A 20948-nucleotide genomic window follows, 5' to 3' on the forward strand; every position below is an offset into this window, starting at 1 on the left:
ACTACATATAGGAGACATGGACAGCACCAGAGAACCCACTACCACCGAAGATGCTGTATTACAGAGACCACTTTATGAGCATCTCACGGGATGGGTTTATACATCGACCGCGGTACATGGATGTATACATGCCACCACACAGCTCTCGCGTTGCTATTGGACAGCTACGAGTCTCATCACATCAGCTAGAGGTAGAGGCTGGGAGAGCGGCACGGGTTCCCAGAGCTGAGCGGATATACAGATTGTGCCGCGAGGAGGTGGAGACTGAGGATCACTTTGTATGTAGATGTAGAGCCCACCAGGGGATCAGAGATAGATATGCAAGATTGTTTGAGGAGCACTCTTCACTACATCAGTTGATGGAGGCCTCGGACCAGCGACAGCTTGGTAGACTACTACTAGAGCTTCATAGTTCTCGAGAGGGACTCCTCCAGACACCCGCTCCCACTAGGGGTGGGAGACAGTCCTAGCTCACAGATTTCTTCCAGAGAGCTATGCCAGTGCCAGCTGATGTACCACGTGGGGTGACCGCACAGAGAGCAGAGGAATTGAGAGCCAGGAGGAGACCTAGACAGACTGGACATAGAGCACCCCGACTCCGTCACCGAGAGATAGCAGCTATCCAAATGAGACACCAGATGGAGACACAGGAGAGGCTAGCTCGCTTTCATTCAGACTCAGGGTACATGTTCACGCCATTCACAGCCTCAACATCGGCGATGTATGATATCTTAGATCCCTCTTATGGCACTGGATGGAGTTAGACATAGATCTGCATAGCATGCTTGTATATAGAGATGCATCTTGCCTTAGCACTCCATCCACATCCCCACCCCCCCTTATATTGTTTGTATATGGGCTCCACCGATCCATGATGATTCACAGTTGTATCCAGACACATGCACACTTTTTCTTTTCTTTCTTTTCTTCCGATGACCGGAAGAACACAGTTGTATTATTTTTTCTCATAGGCCGACTTTGGCCTCTTGTAGACGTTAATATATCTTTCTTTCTTTCTTTCTTTCTCTCTCTCTCTCTCTTCCCTCACCTTTGAACAGGTCAACAACAGTACGGTTCTTTCCTTTCTGCTGGTCGCCCTCAGGCTGGCCAACAGTAGGCTGGTTTTCTCTCTCTCGACTGGTTGCTCCAGAGGGCTGGCCATACAGCAACGAGCTGTCCTCGGATTTGTCTCTTGCCTTGGAACAGGCCGACAGCAGCTGGTCATACAGCTGCGTGTTCTCTCTACACTGGCTGCTGTCCAAACTGACAGTACAGCTGCGTTTTTCTCTCTATACTGGCCGTACAGCAACGAGCTGTCCTCTGGGTTCCCTCGTACAAAACAGGCCATATAACAGCAGTTTCATTATACCCTTTTAGTCCGGCTGCTTTCTTTGGTGGTTTGTATGGGCTGGCTACAGAGTTTTCTTCTCTCTCCTGGCACCTGCCCTCAGAACAAGCTGTAAACAGTGGGCTGCTGCGGGGCAGATTCGGGGACTGTTTGAAGCTGTTTTTCTGGGACTGCTTTGGCTTGGTGTTTGAGGCTATCTTGGAACCGTAGGGAGTGTTTGTAAGGAGCAGAGCTGGCCTGAGCAGATGGCTGAAGACTAGGGTTCTTGGGGTTGGGAACAGGCCGCTCGTTTCCCATTTGCATAGTTGTCACGGTACGGCGATATCGTACGGGAATTTTTGGTACGATATGAAATTTTCGGATACCGTACGATAAAATACGGTTTTTGTTTTAACACTTACAACCTATGGAGCTTCAAGCTTGAATGTGAGGGAAGGTTGGGAGGGGAGGAGTCTACAGTGCTTGAGGAACTAGAACATGGATATGTGTCTCTCCCAGTTGGATCTCCCAATTGTCTCCAAAAAAGGTAATGCAATACCAAAGGTCTCCCAGTGTAGCGCGTTTATGACTAAGGGACCATCCTTGCACAAATACGAGCAGTGCATCTAGGGTGATAGGTTTAGGGACTCCTCTCTAGATCAAAATGGCCATGTCCAAATCTTCTCCCTCATACATAACTTGAGAATCTAACTATCTAGCCTACCTATACCAAGGATCTCTGAGTGATGTAGCAAGATTCTCTCATCCTACCAATCAAGTGTACACTACCAGTCTACCTTGCCAGATTTTTTAGGTCTCTCAACAACCCCATATGGAATACTGAGTGGACATGAAAGTTGCGAAGTATTGCGGGCATTCGGGATCTTCGTTAAGCAGGGTTTCTATATTTTTTTTAAAGCATTTGGAAAAAAAAAATTCCAAAAAAAAATGGGGGAGGGGGGGGTGGGGAAAAAAAAAACTCGTACCGTACGAACCGTACAGTACGAATGGGTTCGTACTGGTACGAGAAACAACTATGCCCATTTGTCACATGGAGTTTGCCACACACATGATATTCGGTCGTTTGTGGGAATTTGCCACGCATTTCCACCCACATCGGCAAATTTTCTGACGTCTCGGCAACTCTAACTAATCTGCTCAAAGGTGTCGAGACTCAAAGGCAACGTATTCACATGACCACTCGTGGATTACAGGCTTTCAAGGACCTTAAGGTTGCATTATCTAAGGCTCCTTGCTTAGCACTAGTCTCATGGGATGACCTATTCCAAGTGATCACTGATGATGCAAGTAACATCACTACTAGAGCGGTCTTACAACAAAATGACATCCAGTCGCTTACATGTCCCATAAGTTGATTCCTGCCAAAAAGAATTACTCGGTCTATGATCGAGAGCTCCTCGCAGTGATACATGCCCTAAAGCATTGGAAGCACTTCCTCTATGGGCGCAACTTTGAGGTTCGCACACATCACCAGGCTTTGCGTTGGCTTCATACGATGCCAAGCGCAAATTGAAGTGACCGACAGCACCGCTAGAGCCAGATTTTCTGGCAATTTGGTGACATAATCCAGGCAAGGCCAACCCAATGGCCGATGCCCTCAGCAAGAAAGGAACCGTGTCCCACATCCAATCCACATGGATGGATCTCGCTGGTACAAGCTAGAGATAAAGCACAAGTACACGGATTCTATGGAATTTAATACTCAGTGGGAATAGACATCGGACACCATAGGACATGCCACTTCTTGATACGCAATGGTTGGCTTTTCTATAAAGTTGGCCTATGTGTCTTGAAACAATTTCAAGAAACTCTTATCCATGATGCTCACAATGCCATTACTGGCAATCATAGGGACAAGAACTCGACTTTGGAGAAGTTAGAGGCAATTTTACTGGCCCAGAATGAGGTGAGATGTGTTCACACATGTGCAGCAGCACTATTTGATTTGTCAAAAGGTGAAAGCTCCCTGTGGGAAGAAAGTAAGGTTATTACAACCATTGCCAATTCCCAAAGGACCTTTTCAGTATATCTCTATGGATTTTGTGATGAATCTGCCTCCCAATCCGGGTAAGCATAATACGCGATGTTTAACTATTGTTGATCATTTTAGCAAGCCTATTATGCTTATTCTTTGCAGTGATAACGTTACTACCGAGGATGTTGCTAGATTGTCATCAGACATTCGTACCCCATAGGTGGCATACCTAGGACCATTGTGTCAAATCGTGATGCCTAGTTTACCAATCATTTCTAGAGGACGTTATTTGGTAACTTTGGTACTAAGGTAAATTTCTCCACTGCATTTTACCCACAGATAGACAACCAGACAGATATTTACAATCAATTGGCGTTCGACGTGCTCAAGTGTTATGTCCACGATCAACAAGGTAAGTGGGGACAATTTTTGCCTTTAGTTCAAGCTGTGTTGAATGACTCTTTTTCTTTAGCTATTCATAAGACTCCATATGAGGCAGCATTTGGAGGACTGTTCCAGTCTTTTTTTGACCAAGACGTCGGTTCTCGGTGGTTCAAGGACTGTTTTGCTGCTGTCCAGCCTCTTTCTCTCTCAAATTTGAGAGGGGGCTGATTGGTTATGGTGCCTTGCTTCGTTGGAAAGCACTCGAGAGGAGTTTTGGAGAGCTGAGATTTGTGTTCTTTGTTGCTGTGGATATGGCTCCCCCCTATACGAACAAGGATGACAAGTTGAACGGACCCAACTATGCCCGTTGGAAGCTGCAAATGTGGATATGGTTCATCCACAAGAATTTGGGGGAGATTGTTCAAGGCAGTGAGAAGAAGCCCGAGCGTCCTCAGAACTCTAGGTGGTGGACTCAGGATCAAGAGGATGAATTCCTTGCGGAATTACAAGACTGGGAGAATCGCGATTCGAAGGCACATTCAATGCTTGTGCAAACCATCACACAAGAGGTCTCACCGGTCGTTCAAACTCTCACGAGTGCTCATCATGTATGGTCTAAATTGGAGGATCTCTTTGCTCGAGATTTGTCGATGAGGGCAATTACTTTGCAAGGGCAACTCTACGGTTTGTTATTTCCTACAAGCAGTTCTATGCGGTCGTTCCTCATGAAGGCCAAGGTTATCCATGACCAGTTACTAGCGATGGGTGCTGCTTTGTCCTCTGCTCAGCTGGCTACACTTATCCTCACTAAGCTCCCCCCGGAGTATGATGTGGTTTCTCGAACTTTGAGGTGCCAGGTCACAACCACTCAGTTGGATTTTGATGATCTTAGCTCCCTACTCTTGGAGGAAGAGTCCACCCTAGTCTCACAGGGTAAGATGAAGGTGTCTCTTAACAGTTCTAACCAGGTACTTTCCACAGTTCCGAAGAAAGGTCGGAGTCATTGCTTCTCTTGTGGGAAGAGAGGACATCTGTCCAAGGATTGTTTGTCCAAGAAGAAGAACAAGACCAAGGGCAAGTCTTCATCTCAGAAGAAGGGCAAAGACACGACAAACGACAATGATACAGATTCCTCTAGTAACACATCTAGGGCTCCCAAGGGGCTTCCGGCTCGGAAGGACCAAGATGGTGTACTTCTCTAGTATACATGCAGTTCCCCCCATGTGCTTCCAGCCAGAGGAGGCTTGTGAGCGGGAGAGGGGGCTGATTGCAGCTCCACTTACTGGTGCATGGGAATCGTGATTCGGAGTTCCCAGCATTAGACATTTGGCAAGACATGGTTATCTTTGGTGTAGCAGAAATTATGAACTGGACCTGTTCCAAGTTCATTGTTCGAGGCTTTTGAGACGTGATGTGTTTTCCATCCATCGTTGGGGATTATGGATGCGGTGTATCTAGCAGCTCATCATCTATTCTTGGAGTTCACTGCACACTTGTGTGGGAATTCGTAACCAAGCAAAGTTTCTTGCTGTTCGTGGTGGCATTTTGTTTGGTGGTATTTTGTTTCGAGGAAATAGGTTGGCGGGTGCTCTCTCCAAGGTGATTCCAGTATTCACGGTGCTGAAGGGTCCATGGTTGCATCTTCATCAACTTATCTTCTTCAGACTCTTGCACACTATGCACTGCAGAGGGGGTGTTAGAATTTGTGCATCTCAGTGTTATGGGGTTGTGCCTATTTTATGGGCTTTTATGTATTTTGTCCATTTTCTCGTGTAGTGAGTCGTGAACAGGTTGGCCTATTTCCAGAGGTAGTCGGCTAGGTCACATCGCCACTATATAAAGCTGGTCCTCATAGTCACTTGTTGTCATGTGCACAGTGTGTATCTATCGTGTGCTACACGCACACAAGACTAGCTTCGAGGTTGGGGAAGCTTGGAGCTAGGCAGGCTGATTGACGAGCTGAGTAAGGGATAGGCTCTTGGCCGGTCATCGGGCGGACACCCAAGTATGTGCACAGTGTGTATCTATCGTGTGCTACACGCACACAAGACTAGCTTCGAGGTTGGGGAAGCTTGGAGCTAGGCAGGTTGATTGACAAGCTGAGTTAGGGATAGACTAACGGACGGGCACCCAAGTATGGACGGGCGAGCACCCAAGTGTGGACGCCTGATGACCGGCCAAGAGCCTATAAAAGGGTGGCCAAGGTTAGTCATTAGTCATATAGAGTCTCGCGTGTCTTTGTGAGAGCTCTATGGTCAGGAGCCTGGATCTAGTGCAGACGTGCACCTGCTTCATGCAGCCGAGGCCGACAGCAGTCTCGAGGCCCGCAAGGGTAGCTTCGTGGCGGTATGGGACGTCACGAGGTAGAGATTGGTCGGTACGTCCATCTAGTTAGCTCAGCTCGTGGCTCGGTGGGGACAGCCAAGACTTGTGGGCTTGCCCACGGCTGTCAAGGTTGGGAGGTGAGTCAAGCTTGCACCCCCGTCATGTTTGTTTGGTTTGTTTGCAAGTTTCGAGTCATGTATCAGGAGCGTTCTACGAGGAGATCCTATGGGGATTTGACAGTGGTATCAGAGCAAGCCTCATGAATGAGCAAGTCGGTAGGTAGAGAAGATGAGGTCAAAAGAAAGGTATGAGTTCGAGAAGCTTGCTGTTTTTTCTGTGCATACTGCTGTTTTTTCAATTTCAGCATGTTGCTTTTTCATCATAGGAACCCGTGGTGATGGGGATTTTGGTCTTGTTATGGGTTGTTTGCTTTTCAAAGAAGAAGGCTGGATGTGTGTGTTTTCAACTATGTAAACAGTTTGAGAAAGAGAAGAAGTAAGAGAGAGAGAGAGAGAGAGAGAGAAGTAGCGCAGCCTTATGTACATAGAAAAGCCACACAAATCTATGCCTAGTCAGCCTTTATGGCTGTACATGTAGGCAAGTGACTGGCCTTGTGCAGTCAAGTGGACAAGCACACATAGACAGGCGGGCCTGCAGGCAGTCGGGCTGTATGCGTAGGCAGGCGCGCAGGTGCGCAGGCAGCAGCATAGGCAGGCTGTTACAACAGGTACACGCACGCAAGCAGTAGGGCGCCGTGTATAAACAGGCGCAGTCGGCCAATTGTATGCATAGGCAGCCACGCCAAGCAGGCAGGCGCAGTCAGGTACTATTCGCACATCCGAGTGTACTCAGGCATAGGTGCGCAAGCGCTGGCGACAACCGTATGCAGGCGGTTGCAAGCGGGCGTTATTCACAGGCAGGCGGGTACACGCAGGCCGACGGGTGGCAAGAAGGCGGCGAAGGAATTAGCGAAACGAAGCGTGGAGTTTTTTTTTAGCTTTCGTTTTTTTTTTTTAAACGAAAAACCCACGCCACATTTCTCTTGCTTTCGTTTTTTCCTAAACCTTAGCAAAGGGGTTCAAAACTCATGCTTTGTTTTCTATGTTTTTTTTAAAAGAATATATTAAATTTTTTATTCTTATTTTTATTTTATTTTTTATTTTTTTAAACACAAAAGCAAAAGCTAAAGTTAGCTTTTGGGGAAGCCTATATATTCCCCTTAAGCGGGCTTCTTGCCACACCTCTCTCAAGCTCTCAAGCTCTCAAGTTCTCTAGCACTCTCCTTGTGCAAGATAAATATTCTCTCACTTTGCCCTCTTCAAGATGTCGACCCAAGAATCCGAGTTGGAGCCCTTTCTCGAATGTGAAGACCTGCCGGCTACGGAAGCCACCGATGCTGATCTTTTCGACGATTATGTGTCAAAATCAGATTTCCAAGAGTTTAAAGTTGCTCTCGAAGCTTCTTCCTCGGAACGTCAAGCATAAATCAGCGCGCAGATGCAGGCTTTACAGAACTCCATCTCTTTGTTAACCACTACTCTATCTACTCTTTCGGGTATGGATACCTTGGCATCTGCTTTAGGCCCCAATATTACTTCGGAACAGTTTGGGGGCGAGCAAAAGCAGCGTACCAAGGAGATAGTGGACACTTGGCTACATAAGTGGCAAGTCCATTTCCAGTTTCATCCATATGACGATGGAAAAAAGATCCAATTAGCAGCAGGTTTCCTCTCAGGCAAAGCTTTGCTTTGGTGGAAGGAACTCAACCCTAAACCAACAACTTGGGCACAGTTCGAAGGACGTCTTCAAGAAAGAATTCCTCAAGGAGAGGGATGACTATGATGTTGTTGCCCGGTTTACTACTTTGACCATGACCATGACCATGACCTCACAGAACCTCACTTATGAGGTCTATCTCCAAAAATTTAGGGACTTGCAGATGAAAGCTACGAAGATGGATTCCACAACTCTTTTGGGTTTCTTCGTAGCCGGTTTACCCGACTCATACCGTTTACAGGTTAAAAACAACAAATGCAAAACTTTGGACGAAGCCATTCACTCCGCTCATATCTATGATGATACAATGGTCTCTTCTAAGTCCAAACCCGTTACCGAGCAGGGAACAAGCACAAAAGGAAGTTCTCCGTACCAATGGCTAGCACGATTGAAGGAAAGTCTTCGGACCAACCTTCGAAGAATTCAACTTCGACACCAGCGAAGAAGAAACGTCTCCTTAAGGCTTTGAAGCTCAAGAAGAACGGACGTTGCTTCATCTGCGAAGAAAAAGGACATATGCGTAATGAGTGCCCGAAGCAAAAGGATGCAAAGACCAACGCAGGACCCAAGCCAAAGGCAGCTAACCAGTTGTCTTTGACAGGTACGTCAGTTTTTCCTGTACTTTCTCGCCCTAGTACATGTTCTGATTGTCTGTTCAACTCTAAAGTTCTTGGCTTGCATGATCTTCTCCGAGTTTATGGTGAAGTGAATGGCCATGGAATCCACATTCTTCTAGACCTTGGCAGCTCACACAACTTTGTTAATTACAAACTTGTGCAGAAATTGGGTCTTGATGCAACGCCCAACGATCATACCTATGAGGTACGCCTACCTGCGGGTTGGCAAGTATGGGATCGAAAGGTGGAGACGCTACCGATCCGGATTCAGGACTACAAAGATACTCTGGAATGCTATATTATGCACCTAGAACATGTAGACTTGTTATTAGGGATTGAGTGGTTTAAGACTCTTCAAGTCCAGATAGATTGGTCTAGTCATATTTTTTCTTTTGAACATAGGAATACCCAGTATGGTATCTTAGGTGATTGTATACATCCCTCTCAGGGACCTCTTGTAAATACAGTTGATTTTGACAATATAATGGATTCTTCTTTGTATACTGCTTTCCATTGTGTATTGATTCCACTTTCTTCATTTCTCATACCTTCTATGGATGTCAATGAATTAAGTGTATTTGAAAGTAAAGAATTACAGAAGATACTTGATTCGTTTCAAGATGTATTTCCTAAGGAACTGCCATCGAATTTACCACCTGAAAGGGCAGTAGATCATCGTATTGACCTAATCCCTGGTGCTCACCCTGTTGGTATTCCACCTTACAGGATAAGCCAAGCTGAGGAAGATGAGTTGGCCAAACAACTCGAAGATTATTTGAGGATGGGCCAGATCCGTCCAAGTAAATCACCTTGGGGTACACCTGTGTTGCTTAGGAGAAAGAAGGACAACACCTGGAGAATGTGTATAGATTATAAGAGATTGAACAAGCTGACAATTAAGAACTGTTATCCTCTCCCTAGATCAGATGACCTGATTGACCAGCTAGCAGGAGCGAAATATTTCACGAAGATAGATTTATGTACTGGCTATCACCAGATACGTATTCATGAAAGGCATGTCGAAAGAACCTTCTTTCGAACTAGGTATGGCCATTACAAGTTTCTCGTATTACCTTTTGGGTTAACCAATGCTCCAGCCACTTTCCAGCAAATGATGAACTATCTTTTTTGTGAACATTTGGAAAAATTTATGGTTGTGTTCCTGGATGATATTTTGATATATAGTCGTACTCTTGAGGATCACGTTAGACACCTCACGATTGTCTTAACTATTTTAAGACAGAATCGACTATATGGTAAATTAAGTAAATGTGAGTTTTTCATGACAGACATCATTTACTTGGAACACAAGATCACTAGAGATGGATTGAGCATTGACTACGACCGAGTTCAGAAGGTTCTGGCCTGGCCTATACCGCGAACAGTGAAACAACTTCATTCTTTTCTCGGTTTTGTTGTTTTTCTTCGGAAATCTATGCGGGAGTACTCTCAACTCACACTACCGATGACCGACTTGTTGAAAGGTCATGGACGTAAGTCAAATCAGCCTATCACTCGGAATAACGATCTGGATATGGCCTTCAAACTTTTGAAAGATAAAGTCAAGGAAGCACCTATCTTAGCATTACCCGATCCTAGTCGGCCTTATGTTCTTGAAACTGATGCAGTGACTATGCCATCGGGGCTGCTCTATTTCAAGATGGTAGACCTGCTGCTTTTGAAAGTAAAAAGCTAGACGACACTCAATCTCGTTGGCCAACCCTTGAGGAGGAGCTTTATACTGTGATTCATGCTCTCAAGGTTTGGAGACATTATTTATATGGCTCCAAGTTTGTGGTATTGACTGATCATCAGTCAATCAAGTATGTGTGTGATGCGGATGATTTGAGAGGAAGGAAAGCTCGATGGGCTGAATTTGCAAGATTTTGATTCTGAGATTCGTTATAGAAAAGGGTCCATGAATAGTGTTGCAGATGCACTTAGTCGAATTAGAGATGTGAATACTTTGTTGTTCACCGAGATTTCTACTGACTCATTTCAGTCATTGAGAGGGCTTTGCAGGACTGATACTTATTTTGGTCCATTTTGGCAGAAGATCCAAGACAGGCGCTCATTGATTGACCAAGACCCAATGACTGAGCAGCCTACCATTCAGGCTGCAGGAGGCCAATGGATGATTCGGAATGGTTTACTATTCCGTAATGACAAAATTTGTGTACCACAGATCCCGAACATTAGGTCCAAGATTCTTAAGGAGTGTCACGACGCCCCTTCTGCTAGACACCCTGGGGTACACAGGACATTATCGCTAGTGAAACACACTTTTTATTGGCCAAAGATGAAAGGGTATGTAGAAGATTATGTTCTCAAGTATCAAGTTTGTCAAGCAAATAAAGCTGAACGTTTTAGACAGGCTGGGTTGTTGCATCCTTTGCAAATCCCAGGTAATAAATGGGAAAGTATTTCCATGGATTTTATTACCGGATTGCCAAGAACACATCAAGGCCACGATTCTATTGGGTTGTGGTAGATCGCTTGACAAAAATGGCTAGATTTTTACCAGCCTGGAAGACCATTACAGCTACGCAATTAGCAAGGCAGTTTATCGAGCAATTGTTTAGACTGTACCGGTTACCGCAGGACATAGTCAGTGAATGATAGGGACTCTAAGTTTACGACGAGTGATTTTTGGAAACTTGTTTTTGAGAAGTTGGAAACAACTTTGAATTTGAGTTTCTCAGATCATCCTCAATCTGATGGCCAGACTGAAAGAGTGAATCAGATTTTGGAGGATATGCTTCGAGCATATGTATCCAAAAGATAGAGTTCATTATCTTCCTATGTTAGAATTTCCATATAACAGTACTAAGCATACGAGTACAGGTTTTAGTCCTTTCATGCTTATGTATGGTTTTCAACCAAGATCACCTGTTACAATGGGATTCTCACGACTTCAGCATAATGCAGCACGTAATTTTTTGCAAGATATGCAAGAAATGTAACACGTTGCGAAGAAATCTATTAGAAGTGCTCAAGACTGAGACAGATTTTATTCTAATAGACATCGTTCACCCAGAGAGTTCTCTGAAGGAACGATGGTGTATTTGCGAGTTCCGAAAGATTCCGAGACTTTACGGACAGGTCGATCTCCGAAATTATCCCCTAGATACTGTGGACCATTTCATATTACACGACGGATTGGTTCAGCTGCATATGAATTGGATTTGCCTTCTCATGTGAAAGTTCATCCTGTATTTCATGTCAGTAGACTTAAGTACTAGGTGAAACAGACCAATTAGTTACTCCTCAAGAAATCATAGATGTCAAGACATGACATTTGTTCCACACGAACCTGAAAAGATTCTTGGATTTCGTGAAAGAAGATTGCGTGATACGCTTATCACGGAATACAAGATCAAGTGGAAGGATCGTGTTGAGGAGGACGCTACATAGGAGACATTGACTACTCTTCAGAGAGATTACCCTGGCTTTTTAGTGAGCTCAGGAGTGAGCTCTTAGAGGAAGGGGAGTATGTCATGTGCACTGTGTATCTATCATGTGCTACACGCACACAAGACTAGCTTCGAGGTTGGGGAAGCTTGGAGCTAGGCAGGCTGAGTTAGGGATAGACTAACGGGCGGGCACCCAAGTATGGACGGGCGGGCACCCAAGTGTAGACGTCCAATGACCGGCCAAGAGCCTATAAAAGGGTGGCCAAGGTTAGTCATTAGTCATATAGAGTCTCGCGTGTCTTTGTAAGAGCTCTATGGTCAGGAGCCTGGATCTAGTGCAGACGTGCACCTGCTTCATGCAGCGGAGGCCGGCAGCAGTCTCGAGGCCCGCAAGGGTAGCTTCGTGGCGGTATGGGACGTCATGAGGTAGAGATTGGTCGGTACGTCCATCTAGTTAGCTCAGCTCGTGGCTCGGTGGGGACAGCCAAGACTTGTGGGCTTGCCCACGACTGTCAAGGTTGGGAGGTGAGTCAGGCCTGCACCCCCGTCATGTTTATTTGGTTTGTTTGCAGGTTTCGAGTCATGTACCAAGAGCGTTCTACGAGGAGATCCTATGGGGATTTGACACTTGTATCCATCCAATCCCTTACACATTGTTTAACACTTCTGTTGGTTCTTGCCATTGTAAAACTGGTTGCTATTAACAAAAGGTGATCTTGTCCACTCTCTCCATCTCCTTTGCTCACTCTCTCTCTCTTGTTTTGTTTATGCTTCCGCCTGTGCATTCTCCAACAACCTCATCCCATTCCTTCTGCAGATTTGGTTCAAAGTTTGCGGGTATAAACTTTTTGTTAAACATAGTCTTCAAGTCAATCCATGTCTTTGGCTCGGTCCCTTCCTGTACTACTTTTAGCCACAAATTCAAGGCAACGTCTTTCAAATGCATGCGTACCATGCAAAGCTTTGACATTTCGCAGTATTCATCACCTCCAAAAGCGGTATCAAACTGTTTAACAAAAGATAATGCTTTTTGTGTATCCCGCTTTCCATGAAGAGCATCAAACTTCACGCTCTTCTCTCCAGTTTGAAGTCCATCTTGCCAATTGACGAAGGCTCCTTTGCCTTCCTTTACTTTACCTGTCCCGAAGAAGCTACATCGGACAGAGCGGGCCTAGGGATAGCCTCCATGTTTCCTCCACGAGAAATAGACCGAGTAGCTCTAGATTCTCTGCAATGGTGACTCCTTTGGCCCGAAGATAGGTTTTGGCAGCTTCAAATCCTTCGGCTTTGGTGGCTCGATCCTTGGTGAAATCTTCAAACATTTGAGCTCTTCTTTGGTCCTGTTCCTTCTTGGCTCTCCAAGCAAGGAATTCTTCATCTTGGAGAAATTGTCTAAACTGTTGAAAATCTCAGTACTCTGCTAATGTTATGATGTAGGCTGCTTTGTGCTGCTCCAAATAATGGTTCCACTCCAAGTGTAAGAACACTCCCCGAAGTCAAATGTCGTGTTTCCAACCTGGAGAAGGTATGAAAAAACTCAAAACCAAACAAGATCAAATCCTATAGATAATCAATCATGGGAGATGCAGGTTGCTCCTCTCTGGAACCCTCTGAGTCCATCTGCTCAATCTCTGTAACAAGAGTTGCCAAACGCTGAAAAGAAGCATCCTCTGGAAAGGTCGGCATCGCAAGATGTAAAGACTCTGTAGAAAAGATGGGGTCCATCTTCTCAAACTCCGTACCATGAGTTGCCCAATGCTGTACACAAGCACACTCCGAGGTGGGTTGCCAGATGAAAGGACTCCACATCCCCCTCTGAAAAATGATGCCGTCGAACTGGTACAAGCCCAACCTGATTTTGACCCAAATCCAAAAAACACTGGAAGTACCACTGTGTCCCAGGCACGGCTAGCAACCACAGATCCAAGGCATCCCACCGGATCCGAAAGTCCATCCTCCAAAACAACCCTACATGCCGCATCAAACCAAATGCAGGACTAGCGGAGGGAGAGGCATCCTCAGAAGCATCACAAACAGAGGCAAAGGAAGATTCCTCAATGAGGAAGGGAAGTAGGAATATAAGCTGCAGTGGTAACAAGGTCCTCAAAAGCATCACTGATAGCAGAAGACTCTTCCATAAGTAGAATCAGATCCCAAGAATCAGCAACAAACAAATGATCCCTGTGTAAGGATCACACCTCACAGGCAAAACACCCTCCTTTCTCTACAAACACTGCAAAGAACATAGGCTCGGACATAATAAACTCTGCTCAAGATCTCTGAAAAGATCACTACTCTCTTCAAGAAAGAACTACTCTCCTCCAAAACCTGCAAACTCCAATCGCAGAAGAAAGTCTCCACAGATACAAAACAACTCCCAAAACTAATCCTCAAGTGAAGTAGCTGGAGATGGGCCCCCTCTGAGTGTAGAAAACTCTTTTGGGAAGCAAAACGCAGCCAAAACACTGCTGTCCAACAAAAAACAGCACTCCACTGCCAACAGAAGGCAAGGAACATGAAGAAACCGGGGAACTGTGTAGGCCAGGAACAGAATGCAGGTATAGAAGCTCCAAAATCAGCAAAATGCTTACTGAAATCAGAAAATTCAGTGTCCTCCTTAAGTACCAAACTGTCACCAAAGCCACAATCCACACAAAACCCCCTCTGCAAGTGATATGTGTCCACTGGAGAAGAAAACGCAGCCAACAAAGAGGCTGCAAACCTGAAAATACAGGCCGACCAGCTTCCACACCTCAGATGAGGAAAAAACGCTCAAGAGAAGGTACCTTCGGGTCCAAATGACGAAGCCCAAGTGAAGGTAAAGCTATCAGCAGAAACAGTCCAGAAAACGCAGCAAAACAGGGCTGCAAATCTGAAAACGCAGAAGTGAAAGGGGCAGTAGATAAGGCAGAATCTGAAATCGCAGATCTTGAAAGGTACCACCAAGCCTTAGATCAACCAACCAACATCAACAAACTAGCCTGTAGGAGAAAAAACGCAGCAAATACACTGCTGCTGCCCTGCACAGAACAAGCCGACAGCACTACAGGAGTCCCATGGACAAATGTTGATGAAGATTGACCACAAAACTGCAACAGTGAAGCGCTTGGAAGAGGGCAAACTGACCAGCAGCAGATCTGAGAAAAAAAAACGCAAGAAGGAGAAGGGAGCAACTAATGCTGCAAGTCACCGGCACTCTGATACCATGAAAGAGTGCATAGAGCAATAAATGTGAGGAGGCTGGGAATATGATGTGAGGGGTGACCAGCCCCTCTAGCTAACATGGTCAACCCTAAAAGCTGAAATAGGACACCACAAGGAAGCCAATAGCAAGGGGATGATGATGTCTAACAAAACGTTGGTGGCTGTCGGCGCGGCAGGCACACTGCACAGGCGGCAACGCTGCACAAGCGGTGGTGGCAGCGGCGGCGGAGCTGGGCGGCAGCCGAGAGTGGCACAAGGCCGCGGCGGCGGCGAGTAGATGAAGATGAGGGTCTCCTTACTCTCCACAAGATTGATGCCCAAAACAAGAGTGCTCTAGCTTCTTTTATACTTAGGGAGGGCCTTGCTTTTTGCCAAAAGCAATACTTTATGCTTTGCTTTTCTCTTTTTACTTTAATATTTTAGTAATAATAAAATATTGCTCATCTTTTGCCAAAGTTCTTGATTTATTGCCTTTTTACTTTCAGGGCCTTGCTTTTTGGCCTTAGAGCTTCTTTTTGGAAAAGCGGCTTTCAGCTTTTCAATCCAGCTCAGTCTCCTCTTTCCAATGGCACCCTTGGCTTGCGGTCAACTAAGTTTAACTTTTTGCTTTTCTTGCTTTTTGTCCAAAACTGGTGCTTTTTCCTGAGCCAACTTTATGATTCCTATTCCCATGCTTTCATCAACCTGTCCATGTGTCCGGGCATATGTTCCATCATGTGAAAAGGCGCTAGGAGGGCCAAATAGTTACAATACAAGTCCCGCACATGGAGCAGCGCTAATCCATACTGCGAGTCACCCTAGAATGATATAGAGGTGTACCGAGTGTTCACTATTGCCTGGGACACCAGTGTTAGGGCTAAGAGTCTTACTGCATCCTTACTTTTGTATGTAGGCAGGTAGGCAAAGGGGCAGCCCTATGGGCCATAAGGCTTCAAAGCAGCCCCTGTTGGAAACATGGATCCTCCCACTTCCCAGGAAGTCACCCATCCCAGTTGTGTTCCTACGCAAGCACGCTTAACTGAGGTGTTCCACAAATTGATTTAGCCATCCATACCCCAAAACCTTAAGTGTTAGGTGACCTCCGGTAATCCAATTTGTAGAAACCTCAACTTGCCAAGATTCAAACCCAGTCTCACCACCACGTGAGCTGGTTTTCTCTAGAGGTGTGGATTGCATCTCCAACAGCCCCTAGAGCAACAAATGCAAGCTCACACGTACCCTACAATAACCCCATTCCGCCCAAAGGAGTAGCAAAGCAATACCCCTTCGAGAATCCAGATTTCAGCTAGCGCAAACCTAGAATCAACAAGGAAGGTGAAGAAAAAGTTGCTCATATTGACACAGAGAGCACAAGTGAGGCAACTTTGTAGTTTCAGCATTCCATGCATGATCACCATGTTGAGATATATATACCTAGATGAATCAAGGAACATGCCCAAATTCACCTTATAAGAAAGTGCAATTATAACCTCATGGTAGCCATCCACAAGAGAATAAACCATCAACTCCATCATACATAGTATGGACTACATACTACAACATGCCCACTAACGTCATCAGTGCCCAGTAGTGGGTGTAGAAATTGGTATCAATATATGCTCCCACACACACACACCCCCCACGCACCCACACACACACATAAGAGCATACATTATGTTACTGTCATGAGTACCAAACACTTTGGAAAGAATTATTAGGCCCCCAATCCCATCATCTTCCACTGCAGCCCCTAGTGCAGAACATGCAAGCCTACATGCGCCCTACAATAACCCGATTTAGCCTAGAGGAGCAGCTAAGCAAGTTTCCTTTAAAAATCCAGATTTCAACTAGGAAATTTGGGCATGGTGACAGGAAAGCTCGTAGGCCAGTTTTCCTTGCTTGTCATTGTTGCAAGCACTTCCCACCTCTGCCACTCATGAGGCAAGCTTGAAAGTTAGTTGACACAGAAAGCACAAGTGAGGTAACCGCAGTTTCAGCATTCCATGCATGATCACCATGCTGAGATGTTATTGTCAAGAGTACCAATCACTTTGGAAAGAATTTCTACCTCTAGTTGAGTGATTCCACCAACAACATAATTCAAGTACTGACGAAGAGGATGGTGTATGGTTATCCAAATTGTGAACCCCGTGGCCAATGCAATGGAGACTCCAACACATTATTATGGCGCAGACCACATGGTGTACAATCTTGATAAGATGTTTAAAGAATATTCATGAGGAGATATGGAAGACTCAGACCAAGCAGGTTCATGCACGGGAGCTGACCCCTTCAAGAAAGGTGACTAGGTCAATCTGTAGATTCCATCTGAAGCAATTTGAGGAAGTTTCTTCCAAACTTAATCCGAAGATGAAGAGAGTCCACTTAAGATCATTAAGCAACTCAATAATGCAGTGTTTCAATCATTGGATGATGCATCGAGTGTTCCATGCAAGGAATCTTGTGGAGTACCATGCGCCAAGGATAGTGTAACATGCTAACTATGCGGAAGCATAAGTAAAGATGATTAATGCTAAGCTATACACATTAATGCTAATCACATGCACAATGATTACTCATAGAATTAGAGAGAAGTAGAATATTTACCTAATCTACTTTTATATATTACCAAGATATGAAGTATATACAATGATGGTTCAAATTTGAGTAGATCTGGACACTTGAATGCTGTGTATTAATGCTACAATGCATTACACTAACTGTATTTGCTTCTAAGTGCTCCTCCAAAGCTTTACAAAAGCTGAAACCGCTGATCCATGTGTGGACTTGCCTTTTCCATGCTTAAATGAATAAAGAATGACCCTAGACCTCCTTTCTATAGTTGGATTAAGGTGTGCATGTGCAGATGGTATCCCTGTCCAATGAGGACAAACCCATAGTTGCAATCATATTTATCATACTTCACACGTTTGAAAGTGTGATAAGTATGAAAATGTATGATATCCTATCATACTTGGGTAATCATACATCGTGCATTAAAGTTCCTCTAGACCACCTTTTTGCATATGTTTTCATAAAGCCTATTCATAAACAAAATAAAAGGAACGTTAGAGGCTGAAATCTAGGAAAAACTCATAATTGACCCAAACAAAATCAATTATTGAAAACTGTAAAAAAGGCCCAATTTCCAATGTCAAATGTAGAGAAGTCTCAATTTTCAGCAGTAGAAAAAGGCCCAAGTTCAACTGCCTAAATTTGATTGTGGAAACTCAAGCCCCGAAATCAACAACTGAAAAACCTCAAACTCTTAGCATATAAATGCCCAAATCAATTGCAAAGGAACCCTACTTATTATTGATTGAAAAGACCAAAATTGTAAGCATTGTTCAATTGCGTGATTGTGAGAAGGGACACATAAATGCCAACAGCAGCAAAAAGCTTCAGGCAAAGTGTGTGCCTATGTGTCGGACTAAGAGCAGGGCATCGGTGCACGGGCCTGATTTGACTTGTGGACATGAAAGTGACAGCTGCTACTTAACAGTTCACATTAAGTCCTATCAACTTTTGCGGACCAATCATAAATGATTTTCCAAATGTTTGCAATCCAAAGATTTGAAAAAGTATCACAGGAGAGCACATAACATATGCACGTTTCTAAATGCCTACTTGAGTAAAACACATAGGATTACAACTATGGATGAGCCCAAGTTGTGGATGATAGAGGTCTTGATGAAGTTTTGGTTCTCGAGCAATTGATTCTTCATCAGTTCAATGTGGATATTAATGAAAGGAGCTTTTAGTACCTTCTCAAATTCAAGGGGCATCTAGCAAACCATATGGTTTGATAAGGGCCACTTCACGGACAAGTCTCATCCTTTTTTGTGAGCTTATCACAGGAGGAAATGCAGCTGAGAATGTCCGAAGTTCACATGGGAAAGAACGTCAGACACGTAGCCAGCATTTGGTCCAAGAAAGCTGACAAATAGCCTATGTGGAAGGGCTGAACGAAACAAACCCCTTTCGCATAGACACTGTGAGACCAGGTCCAAGTAGCTTTGGCAAGCCGTTTGGACAGCCAGCAGGCCAGACGAGGCATAGGATACTCTAGCCTTACATCATTTTGTCACATGATAATTGTGCAAAATCAACATCATACACGTGTGTGCGTGCGTGCGTGCGCGTGTGTGTGTCTGTGTGAGGTGGGTGGGTAGGTGGGATGTGTGTGTGGATGTGAAACAAATTATGCTTCTCTTGATTATGAGAGAAGTCACTTTTCTTAAATATATTAAAAACAAGCGTTTGCTTGAAAGCTCTTGGAGCTGCATGCCTGGTCATAGGTCTTCACAAGCCGACAGCGTAGACAAGCTCTGAGCTCCCTTCCAAAGCTCGTTGGAACTTGCGCAGAACCACCCTCTCCTGCCATGGCCTAAAACCCCAGATTACCCAAGTTTAAACTGCATACACAATATACCAACAAGAAAGAGCTCATGGGTTGGTTAGCAACCTCATTGATGTGCTCATGAATGAATTAACATGTATGACTGTTCTCATGGGTATGTCATTAATGCTGACATGTGCTTATCTCATGATGTGTCCTCATGGGCTTGCTAACATTAATATCCCATCGTGTGATTATGGGTAAGATAACATCAACATCTTTATTAAACCACATGTGTTCTACAACTTTTTGGTAATCATCTTGTATAATAATGCATTACATCACATTAATTCCATGCATCAGATTATACCAATGCATGTCACAGATTTGAAGGTCTGCGTTAACTCCCTAGAGTGCAAAAAACAGGGCTAAATTTGGACTATGGTTGCAACCCCTAGTAGAGATAGAATTGAAACCAAAAGCAGGCAAAATTACAATCCGGAAATAATGTTAGAAATCAAAAGAAATCGAAGTGAATTGCAAGCAAAGAAAGAGAATATAAGTACAGTGCAACCCACAATGGCAACAAGAGACGCACAGCCGCAGACGCACGCAGGTGAGTAGTGTCGCGAAGAAGGAAGTATACCTTCTCATACTGAAACTTTTTATTATTTATATATTGATTCGTATATTTCAAAGAAGAAAAACATAACAAAAATGTGATTTTTGTTATATATATAAATATTTTTACTGTATATTTATATATTTATAAAAATTTATATTCTTACAAAAACTAGTTTATTAGTGTGCATTCATATGCATCAGATATTATGGCACCTTGAAAAAAAACATCCAACATCAAGAATTTTTTATACAATAAACTACATATGCATCTATCTATGCATGAGATATTATGGCACCTAAAAAAACATCCAAAATCCCTCCCAATGAAGTATTTTTTATACAATAAATCACATAAAAAGCTTTGCTTTTAATTTCTTTTTTTTACCCTTGAAAATTTGGCATTTCTCCTTTATAACTCAATGTGCCAACACCATAGTCAATGCAAGGCATGTAAAGAGGCACCTCTCTTTCAGTAAATTTGAAAGGTGTGTTAATCAAATTTAGACAACTCGACATTTCGAGTTCAGCGTCTGCCTGGAGAAGCGAATGGAGGAAAAGAGGATGGTCGTGAATGGATGCTCACATGTGCCACTTTAGTGATTCTCTATGACCAGATTAGTGATCGAGTGCAAGAGCATGCGACATGTAGTGTGGTCAATGACATGCAACAAAAATAAAAGAGAAATGGTCCATAACTCATCAAATGCAACCTTGATAAAAGGTAAATGCCCTTGTTCTTTTTTTTAAGGTTCCTACATTTTGAGCAAAAACTTCCATAAACCACATGGCTTTGATGCATTTGCTCGAGCACCCACCAACATTCACCTGTTGAATTTCCTTCCCACCTCTCTATGCCAAGCACAAGGGAACACAAAAGAAAAAACTAAACCCACAACTGCAAGAAGAGAGATTAATAGCTTACCAACTCATCAATTCTATTAGTTGAACTAGATTGTTGATAGTT

The 20948-nt window shown here is 44.2% G+C and overlaps 1 protein-coding gene across 4 annotated transcripts in view; it reads right to left on the reverse strand.

Annotated features, from left to right (window-relative positions):
* Window positions 1–20048, reverse strand: part of LOC147606007 (transcription elongation factor SPT4 homolog 1-like) — a 43496-nt gene extending 23448 nt beyond the window's left edge. Inside the window, exons 1-2 of one of the 4 annotated variants that reach the window (XM_086792702.1) lie at window positions 19939–20048; window positions 19310–19436 (exon numbers count right to left, since the gene is read on the reverse strand). In XM_086792702.1, the coding sequence (XP_086648828.1) occupies window positions 19310–19405 (96 nt within the window). In that variant the 5' untranslated portion in view covers window positions 19406–19436; window positions 19939–20048. Of the gene's footprint in view, window positions 1–19309; window positions 19437–19926 lie in introns of all 4 variants that reach the window. The other 3 variants (XM_086792703.1, XM_086792704.1, XM_086792705.1) reach the window with 3 other exon arrangements.
* Window positions 20049–20948: the final 900 nt, after the last annotated feature.

Source organism: Cibotium barometz, chromosome 58 (genome assembly GCF_041138505.1).
Source record: "Cibotium barometz isolate CiBa-2024 chromosome 58, ASM4113850v1, whole genome shotgun sequence".
NCBI classification, from domain to species: domain Eukaryota; kingdom Viridiplantae; phylum Streptophyta; class Polypodiopsida; order Cyatheales; family Cibotiaceae; genus Cibotium; species Cibotium barometz.